At 42.8% G+C, this 10,508-nt stretch overlaps 1 protein-coding gene across 1 annotated transcript in view; it reads left to right on the top strand.

The window, feature by feature from the left end:
* The first annotated feature begins 2,328 nt into the window (after positions 1-2,328).
* LOC117503803 (NACHT, LRR and PYD domains-containing protein 12-like) overlaps positions 2,329-10,508 on the top strand; it is a 28,906-nt gene continuing 20,726 nt past the window's right edge. The window contains exons 1-2 of the mRNA XM_034163067.1: positions 2,329-3,052; positions 6,478-6,651. Of these exons, the coding sequence (XP_034018958.1) occupies positions 2,700-3,052; positions 6,478-6,651 (527 nt within the window). The 5' untranslated portion in view covers positions 2,329-2,699. The remainder of the gene's footprint in view (positions 3,053-6,477; positions 6,652-10,508) is intronic.

The raw sequence follows: 10,508 nt of genomic DNA, 5'->3' as shown, positions 1-10,508 counted from the left end.
GAGCTTTAAATCAGAAGTGTCTGACTCCGTGGTATAACTCACAAACTCGTAGCTTAAAGCAGATAACCCGTAAGTTGGAGAGGAAATGGCATCTCACTAATTTAGAAGATCTTCGCTTAGCCTGGAAAAAGAGTTTGTTGCTCTATAAGAAAGCCCTTCGTGAAGCTAGGACATCTTTCTACTCATCACTAATTGAAGAAAATAAGAACAACCCCAGGTTTCTTTTCAGCACTGTAGCCAGGCTGACAAAGAGTCAGAGCTCTATTGAGCTGAGTATTCCATTAACTTTAACCAGTAATGACTTCATGACTTTCTTTGCTAACAAAATTTTGACTATTAGAGAAAAAATTACTCATAACCATCCCAAAGATGTATCGTTATCTTTGGCTGCTTTCAGTGATGCCGGTATTTGGTTAGACTCTTTCGCTCCGATTGTTCTGTCTGAGTTATTTTCATTAGTTACTTCATCCAAACCATCAACATGCTTATTAGACCCCATTCCTGCCAGACTGCTCAAGGAAGTCCTACCATTATTTAATGCTTCAATCTTAAATATGATCAATCTGTACAGGCCTTTAAGGTGGCAGTAATTAAACCATTACTTAAAAAGCCATCACTTGACCCAGCTATCTTAGCTAATTATAGGCCAATCTCCAACCTTCCTTTTCTCTCAAAGATTCTTGAGAGGGTAGTTGTAAAACAGCTAACTGATCACCTGCAGAGGAATGGTCTATTTGAAGAGTTTCAGTCAGGTTTTAGAATTCATCATAGTACAGAAACAGCATTAGTGAAGGTTACAAATGATCTTCTTATGGCTTCGGACAGTGGACTTATCTCTGTGCTTGTTCTGTTGGACCTCAGTGCTGCTTTTGATACTGTTGACCATAAAATTTTATTACAGAGATTAGAGCATGTCATAGGTATTAAAGGCATTGCGCTGCGGTGGTTTGAATCATATTTGTCTAATAGATTACAGTTTGTTCATGTAAATGGGGAATCTTCTTCACAGACTAAAGTTAATTATGGAGTTCCACAAGGTTCTGTGCTAGGACCAATTTTATTCACTTTATACATGCTTCCCTTGGGCAGTATTATTAGACGGTATTGCTTAAATTTTCATTGTTACGCAGATGATACCCAGCTTTATCTATCCATGAAGCCAGAGGATACGCACCAATTAGCTAAACTGCAGGGTTGTCTTACAGACATAAAGACATGGATGACCTCTAATTTCCTGCTTTTAAACTCAGATAAAACTGAAGTTATTGTACTTGGCCCCACAAATCTTAGAAGCATGGTGTCTAACCAGATCGTTACTCTGGATGGCATTTCCCTGATCTCTAGTAATACTGTGAGAAATCTTGGAGTTATTTTTGATCAGGATATGTCATTCAAAGCGCATATTAAACAAATATGTAGGACTGCCTTTTTGCATTTACGCAATATCTCTAAAATCAGAAAGGTCTTGTCTCAGAGTGATGCTGAAAAACTAATTCATGCATTTGTTTCCTCTAGGCTGGACTATTGTAATTCATTATTATCAGGTTGTCCTAAAAGTTCCCTAAAAAGCCTTCAGTTGGTTCAGAATGCTGCAGCTAGAGTACTGACGGGGACTAGCAGGAGAGAGCATATCTCACCCGTGTTGGCCTTCCTTCATTGGCTTCCTGTTAATGCTAGAATTTAAAATTCTTCTTCTTACTTATAAGGTTTTGAATGATCAGGTCCCATCTTATCTTAGGGACCTCATAGTACCATATTACCCCATTAGAGCGCTTCGCTCTCAGACTGCGGGCTTACTTGTAGTTCCTAGGGTTTGTAAGAGTAGAATGGGAGGCAGAGCCTTCAGCTTTCAGGCTCCTCTCCTGTGGAACCAGCTCCCAATTCAGATCAGGGAGACAGATACCCTCTCTACTTTTAAGATTAGGCTTAAAACTTTCCTTTTCGCTAAGGCTTATAGTTAGGGCTGGATCGGGTGACCCTGGACCATCCCTTGGTTATGTTGCTTTAGACGTAGACTGTGTTTCATAATTATTGTATGGCCTTGCCTTGCAATGTGGAGCGCCTTGGGGCAACTGTTTGTTGTGATTTGGCGCTATACAAGAAAAAAGTTGATTGATTGATTGATGGAGGACGTGTTGGACACCAGAGACACACCAGAGCTGCCAGAGACCCTGACTGAGATGTACATCTATTTTCTGGTGGTTCAGTCCAAAGTGAAGAAGGTCAAGTATGATGGAGGAGCTGAGACAGATCCACTCTGGAATCCAGAGAACAGGAAGATGATTGTGTCTTTGGGAAAACTGGCTTTTGAGCAGCTGCAGAAAGGGAACCTGATCTTCTATTAAGAGGACCTGACAGAGTGTGGCATCGATATCAGAGCAGCCTCAGTGTACTCAGGAGTCTTCACACAGATCTTTAAAGAGGAGAGAGGACTCTACCAGGACAAGGTCTTCTGCTTCATCCATCTGAGTGTTCAGGAGTTTCTGGCTGCTCTTTATGTCCATCTGACCTTCATCCAGTCTGGAGTCAATCTGCTGTCAGAAGAACAAACAACATCCAGAAAGATTAACATACTGAAAGAAAAACCTGAACTAACACGTCTCCATCAGAGTGCTGTGGACGAGGCCTTAAAGAGTCCAAATGGACACCTGGACTTGTTCTTGCGCTTCCTTCTGGGTCTTTCCCTGCAGAACAATCAGATGCTCCTACGAGGCCTGATGACACAGACAGACAGAATCTCAGAGACCAATCAGAAAACAGTCGAGTACATCAAGAAGAAGCTCGATGAGAATCTGTCTGCAGAGAGAAACATCAATCTGATCCACTGTCTGAATGAACTGAAGGATCGTTCTCTAGTGGATCAGATCCAACAGTTCCTGAGTTCAGTATGTCTCTCTGTAGAACATCTGTCTCCTTCTCATTTATCAGCTCTGATCTTCATCTTACTGTCATCAGATCAACATCTGGATGTGTTTGACCTGAAGAAATACTCTGCTTCACATGAGGCTCTTCTGATGCTGCTGCCAGTGATCAAAGCATCTAAAAAAGCTTTGTAAGGACAGAGACACTTTGATATTTGAACACTGACTTAATTTATAATGTGAAACTCTTTCTTGTTTTTAATTGTCTCTGCAGGTTATCTTGTTGTAATCTGTCAGAGAGAAGCTGTGAAGTTCTGTCTTCAGTTCTCAGCTCTCAGTCCTCCAGTCTGACAGAACTGGACCTGAGTAACAACCAGCTGCAGGATTCAGGAGTGAAGCTGCTGTCTGCTGGACTGGAGAGTCCACACTGTCACCTGGACACTCTCAGGTCAGGATTTAGTTTCTGCTTCAAATGTTTCAAAATGTTTCTCTGAATTCTAAACTCTTTCAGATTCAGTTTCACATCAACACTCAGATATGTCATCTGAACCAGAACTAAAGGATTTCAGTCTCTGTTGGAAACATGTCAGGGTGGTGCAGCGGGTATCACATGCTCACAGCAATAAGGTCTTAGGTTCAATTACCATTAAAGTTCAGGTCCATTCTGTGTGGAGTTTACATGTTCTCTCCGTGTCTGTGAGTTTATTCCTGACATTAAAATTATGTTCATAGTTTCTGGCTCCTCCCACTGCCCTTGAACAAGGTAGTGTCTGTAGACCTGCCCTGAGTCTTCTCTGTGGCTCATTTTCTTCATCAGATCTTCAGATCACTCCCTCCACCTTCTCAACACCCTCTCCTCACTGGTCAGCACATTAACATCTACAAACTTTATTACTTACCTACTGTACATCCTTTCCAGTTCTGTGTCCAATCAGAACAAGTTCTTTTCTCTTTCTTCATCCATAATTCAGTGTCCTTTCTTTAGTTTTTCTCTTTTCACTTTACACCACCTCCTCCTGTCAACTTTCTTCTCCTCTCCAATGATCTCAATGCCAACCTCTTTTTCTCCTTATACTTTCCTGAACACCTTCATTCCTCCTCCCAGTCTCCTCGTCTCCTCTCCAGTGTCCAGATGTTACATCCAGCACCTTCCTGTCTGTCTCCCTCACCACATCTGCAGTAATTTTCCAGTTGGTTCAGCTCTCTCTTTCTCTTTCTGCAAACTCATCCTACAAACCCCCACTCCATGTCCTGCCACCACCTTACAGTCTCTTTTAGTTTGAATCTCCTGCATAGAATGTCGTCCACCTTCCTCGATATCATATCGACCCAGAACTTCCTCATCACTCTGTTCTGTATCGTTCCATTGAAGTCTGCTCCAATCACCACTCTTCAGCTTAGATTCTCTCTCTACCTCCTCATTGAACTCACTCCAGAAATCTTATTCCTCCATTTCACTCCCTGCTGTTCTATTCTGGAATGTCAGATCTCGTTTAACAGCTCCTGATGTATATTTGTAAAGTTCTGTGGTCCCTCAGATGCTGCTCCTGTTTTTTGTGTGTCTGCTGTTTTCTTTGAATTTTCCGGTGAAGTTCTTCAGGCTTCAACATGTGATTGTATTTTCTGTTTAAGTTGTTTGATTCCAATCACCAAAGTCCTTTTATACATGGGTGATTCTTTAACTATGGGCACTATTGGCCTTGTTAATGTAATTTCCACCACACCATTGCCTTACAATATAAAGCGCCTTGGGACAACTGTTTGTTGTGATTTGGCGCTATATACATGTGCTCTGATGTCACTGTTTATCTCCATAGAAACTACCCAAACAATCTTTCATACAAACTGTTTAAAGGGACATTACAGTGTTGTGGTGGAAATTACGGCAATAGTGTGGGACAACTACATTTTGTTTAAAAAAATCACAACAGTTGTATGACATTGAATACCCCAATTATGTTTTGATTATTTTACTGATATTTTATTCAGAGATATTTTAAAACATTAGAGAAAACGTTTCTTTACCATTCATTTTTATCATTGAAGATCAAAAGTCTGGGTGTGGGACAAGCACAAAACGGCAATATTTGCATATAATGATGCTGAAAAAAGGTGAAAAAGTCATCATAGACTACTAGAACAAATTTCTTAACACACTTTCATTGTAAAGATAACTATGAAAGTGTGAAATTTCCCCTTTTTTCTGTTTTTCATACAATATGATCAAAGGACATAATAAGTGCCCGTAGTCTAAGAATCACCCAAATATTCCAGGCCTTTATGTGGCGCTGTAATGCTTCTACAAAAAATGGACAATAAAACACAGAGCATGAACATAACTGGTTTAAGTAGCTAATCAATGTATCAGAAGAAGCTACACTACAACGTGGCACACTGTGGAGGACGTCACAGACTGATTGAATCAGGAATTTTATCCAGTGTGGCTCCGCCTTTGACAGTTTTGGCCACGAGATCTTCTACTCCATCACTTGGTCCATGCTACTTGCTGCTGCATCCCGACTGTCCTGCTCTCGTGGGTTTCTTCCACCCAAACTCAGATTTCATCCTGCACCGGCCGGCGTCTTTCCTTTCCCCTGGTTTTGTTGTACTGAGATCTCAGGCTGCTCCCAAAGTCTGCCTGACCTGCTGTAACTGTCCTCACCAGCTCTCTGTGCTTCAGCCTGTTCAACTGCCTCCACATCCTTCCATTTCCTGCCTGTCTTCACCTGGATCCCTGCTGATGAGACTTTGTCATTAGAGTCTCTGTCCAGCATCATCTCTCAAATGGAGTTGTAGCTTTTTCTTCCTCCCATAAATGGTGATGCTGCTGACTCTGTGAGGCAGAACCAACCAGTGTGGCTCTTAACTGGACTCTCAGTGATCGATCAATGTGACTGATGGAAAAACATAACGTGTCTGACACCTTTCCCTTCCTCACAAGTATTGCTCAGGACATAAAGTCCTTCTTGGCTCAGTTGAGGTGGAGCTGGAGCTTTTCTGAAATGATGATGTCATAGCCCTGCCTCTGGAACCTCAGCTGATCATTATGAATGACATGTTGTTAACAGTGTAATTTTTGTCACTAGCAGAAAGCTGAAGAGATGAAGGATGGCTGTGGTTAATGGTGGGACCATAACTAATAAAATAATCACAGAAGAGACTTTCAGTTTTTAAAATGTTTTTTTTTCTTCTTGGTGGAACAAAGTGGCAGCTTCCTCCAGCTTATGGTCCACGAAAGCTCCAAAACTTGGAATGGCATGAAAAAAATAAATAATTATCCAGGAAAAAAGAGAGAGAACACCCTAAATTTGAAAATCTGCATGATGGCAAAACACATTGTGCCATTACTTCAGGACTATAGATATATTAAAAAAAGTACTTTTTATCAAGTTATTTGTTTAATTGATAGAACACTCAAAAAATATCTCATAGCAACACCCCTACAACACATCACTCGTAGCCTTTTAATATTTAACAATGTGGTTTAACTGAATAAAAACACTTTGTTTGACTCAGTGTTCCAAAGCTGGTTCATGAATCCTGTCTGAGGTGGAGAACAAACTGAACCTTTGCATGATGACACAAATCTTTTTCTTGTTGATTATTTTCTCTGCAGGTTGTCTGTCTGTAATCTGTCAGAGAGAAGCTGTGAAGTTCTGTCTTCAGTTCTCAGCTCTCAGTCCTCCAGTCTGACAGAACTGGACCTGAGTAACAACCAGCTGCAGGATTCAGGAGTGAAGCTGCTGTCTGCTGGACTGGAGAGTCCACACTGTCACCTGGACACTCTCAGGTCAGGATTTAGTTTCTGCTTCAAATGTTTCTCTGAATTCTAAACTGTTTCATCAGATTCAGATGCGAGTATTTTTTCTTGACTACAGATTTTAACAATGAGTCAGTGCAGCTGGAGTTGGATAAAGGGACGTCTTTCAGACCTCATGCTTTCAAGTGCATTCAGAGTTTCTTCAGTAGTTCAGGTTTACCTAAATTTAACAGTGTCTTCTGTTGGTAAAGTACAATCGTTGCAGTACAGCCAATGTACTGCAACGATTGTACTTTGCATTTGTCTGACACGTGTCAGAATAAAACAGGAAGGAGTGTTGTCAGGGCTGGACTGGCATCTGAAAAGGTCCCGGGCACTTTTTTATCACCTGAGGGCCCAGCGCCGTTATATATACGATATATATATATAGGCCTATATATGATGTCTGGAAGCATATGCTAAAGAAGAATGCATGTTTGCATCGCGCAGTTTCAACAATTGAAAATAAGTGCATCAGCCTACATTAAAGAGCCCACATAAAAAAAAAATGCTTTTTCACTACTCACAAAAACCTTCTTCTTGGGGGAGATGGGCACAGCGTCAAAATGTTCATTTCATGTTAAAGTGACAAAGAAACACTGCTAGAGATGTCTTTTTATGGTATATACTAATTACAAATAAGACAAATAAGGCCTACGGGGGGGGGGGAGAGAGAGAGAGAGAGGCAAAGGAAAGAAAGAGAACAGCAATTTGTGCTCTGAGGGAGACAGAAAGCAGAGGTGAGGTCAGATATGCTAGATTCATTGCATACGGGCGGGCGGGCCTTCGAGAACCAAGGAATTTCACTGGACTAGCCCAATGTGCCTCAGGAGAAGCATCCAATGGGCCACTATGTGTCAATTTTTACCGCTGCAATCAATAAAAACTATAATTATACGAGGGCTATTAGAAAAGTAACCGACCTTATTTTTTTCAAAAACCATATGGATTTGAATCACGTGTGATTACATCAGACATGCTTGAACCCTCGTGGGCATGCAAGAGTTTTGTCACGCCTGTCGGTTACGTCATTCGCCTGTGGGCAGTCTTTGAGTGAGGAGTGGCCCACCCTCTTGTCGTTTTTTCATTGTTTAGGAATGGCTCAGAGACTGCTGCTTTGTTTGATAAAATTTTTTTCAAAAACTGTAAGGCACAACTGAGTGGACACCATTCGATAAATTCAGCTGGTTTTTGGTGAACATTTTAACGGCTGATGAGAGATTTTGGTCTGTTAGTGTCGCTTTAAGGACGGCCCATGGCGCCTGACGGCTATCTGCGCTCCGAGGAGGCGTCGTCTCGCTGTTTCAAGCTGAAAACTTCCACATTTCAGGCTCTGTTCACCCAGGTCGTCGTCAGAGAACAGAGAAGTTTCAGAAGAGGTCGGCATGAGGAGTTTATGCGGACATTCCACTGTTAAAGGAGATTTTGTAATGAAAGAACTTGCGGGCAGAGTCGCATGTCGGGCCGGACCCGACCGCGGGGGGTCGCCACAGGAAAAACACCTCAGTTGGAAACCTTAACGGACAAGTTGGAACATGCCCAGCTGTTAAACAATTTCTCAGATACTCACTTGTTGAAAGCCATCAAAAGCCGCCTGAATTTTACAAATGGTTTTCAACACGGAGGTGTTTTTCCTGTCGCGGCCCAGATGGATTTGCGGCATCGTCACGGAACCGACTCGGCAAATTTGCCCGCACGTTCTTTCATTACAAAATCTCCGCATAAACTCCTCATGCCGACCTCTTCTGAAACTGCTCTGTTCTCTCACGACATCCTGGGTGAATTAAGCCTTAAATTAGGATGTTTTCAGCTCGAAACAGGCTGACGACGGCGCCTGGGAGCGCTGCGCGACGTCCCGCTCCTTAAAGCGACAAACACCCCATAATCTCTCATCAGCCGTTAAACTTTTCACTGAAAACCAGCTGAATTTCTCGAATAGTGTCCACTCGGATATCCCTCACAGGTCCTGAAAAAAATTTTGACAAAGCAACGCGCAGCCTCTCCAGCAGCGTCTCAGAAAAAGGATTTCAGCCGAGAGGGCTGGACCACTCCTCACTCAAGGCCTGCCCACAGGCGAATGACGTCACCGACACGTGTGAAAAAACTCACGCATGGGCACGAGGGTTCAAGCATGTCTGGTGTAATCGCACGTCATTCAAATCCATATAGTTTTTTTTTTTTTTTAGAAAACTGCCGGTTAGTTTTCTAATAGACCATGTATACATTGACTAAATATGCGGTACAATGAGCTCAACTTTTGTTCATAATCAGCTTCTTATCACTGGTAATGACGCGGCATTCCTCTCACTCATTCTCGCAGACTTCAATAGCGAAGCAAAGAGTGCAGCGAAACAAGACGAGTCATTGGATAAATGCTGGGCTTTGTCCCGCCCATCGATCGCTCAGCGTCTATGTGGCAGTGGGCGGGCCTCGGCTGGCCCGGACGCTCAGCTTCTGCATAATGATTGGATGATCTGCCTGAGGCTGAATCACTTTTTGATTGACAGCGAAATGAGCGAATCAGCGATCTTTTGGTGTAAACATCCGTGGGAGCATTTTCATTCTGTTGAGTTGAACCGGAGACTTTCCTAATCCTCTTAGCGGCATTTTCTTTGTTAAAAACGACTAGCGACAAATCGAACTTCTATTTCTGGTGGGGTTTTTTTGTTTGTAGCTGCTTGTGTCCACCGTCATAAAGCACTCTACCTACACTGCATTGGCTAGTAGCTACTCGCAAGTGTTGAGATGAATTCTAACCTCAATCTCTTCCTGCTGGGTCACATCTCTCTCCGTCTCCTCCTGCTCACTCTGATCCTCTCGCTCTGACAACCGTCTCCTCGTCCTCACTCTCCACCACCTGTGCTCTTGACGCCGGTCCCGACCCGGGCTAGTTTGAAATGACGGACCGGTGGCCCCACTACACGTCCTGAACCCGAGGTCGAGCTTTGCTGCGTCGTCTTTTAATTTGTTTTCTTTTTTCCTTTCGCTTCTCAGCTCCACTCTTGCTTCTCCATTTTGCGCACAACTCTCCGTTCAACACTCGAGCTCGGACCGAATAGCCAAAACTTTGAGTGATGACTTTGGTCAGGTGGGGGCCTGTAGGGAGGGGCGGGCCTTTGAGAAACAATGAATTTCATTGGACTAGCCCAATGTGCCTCAGGAGAAGCATCCAATGGGCCACTATGTGTCATTTTTTTACCGCGCAATCAATAAAAATTATAATTATATACATATATTATTTAATGACAGATCCGAGGGGACCCAAAATACGCGAGGCCCGGTGGGATTTGCCTGGTACGCCAGATAGTCAGTCCAGCCGTGCGTGTTCTTATGAAGGCAATACTTTATTGCACTGCTGATTTTCTGACACTATTGAAACAACAGAAATCATAACTTGCATTAATTGGTGTTTAGGATTGGTGGGATGAATGGTGTGCACACTACACATGCACCCCACAAAATGAACATAGTGGGGGCATGATTGGAGGTTATCAGCCATTAAATAATCTATTTGGATTATTCTTTATCCTTTATGAAACAACAGAATGAGTCTGCTTTCAGCTGAACCTTTACAAATCAAATCAAATCAATTTTATTTATATAGCGCCAAATCACAACAAACAGTTGCCCCAAAGCGCTTTATATTATAAGGCAAAGCCATACAATAATTACGGAAAAACCCCAATGGTCAAAACGACCCCCTGTGAGCAAGCACTTGGCGACAGTGGGAAGGAAAAACTCCCTTTTAACAGGAAGAAACCTCCAGCAGAACCAGGCTCAGGGAGGGGCAGTCTTCTGCTGGGACTGGTTGGGGCCGAGGGAGAGAACCAGGAAAAAGACATGCTGTG

This window comes from Thalassophryne amazonica, chromosome 22 (genome assembly GCF_902500255.1).
Source record: "Thalassophryne amazonica chromosome 22, fThaAma1.1, whole genome shotgun sequence".
Lineage (NCBI taxonomy): Eukaryota > Metazoa > Chordata > Actinopteri > Batrachoidiformes > Batrachoididae > Thalassophryne > Thalassophryne amazonica.
This window is presented reverse-complemented; position numbering and strand designations above follow the sequence as displayed.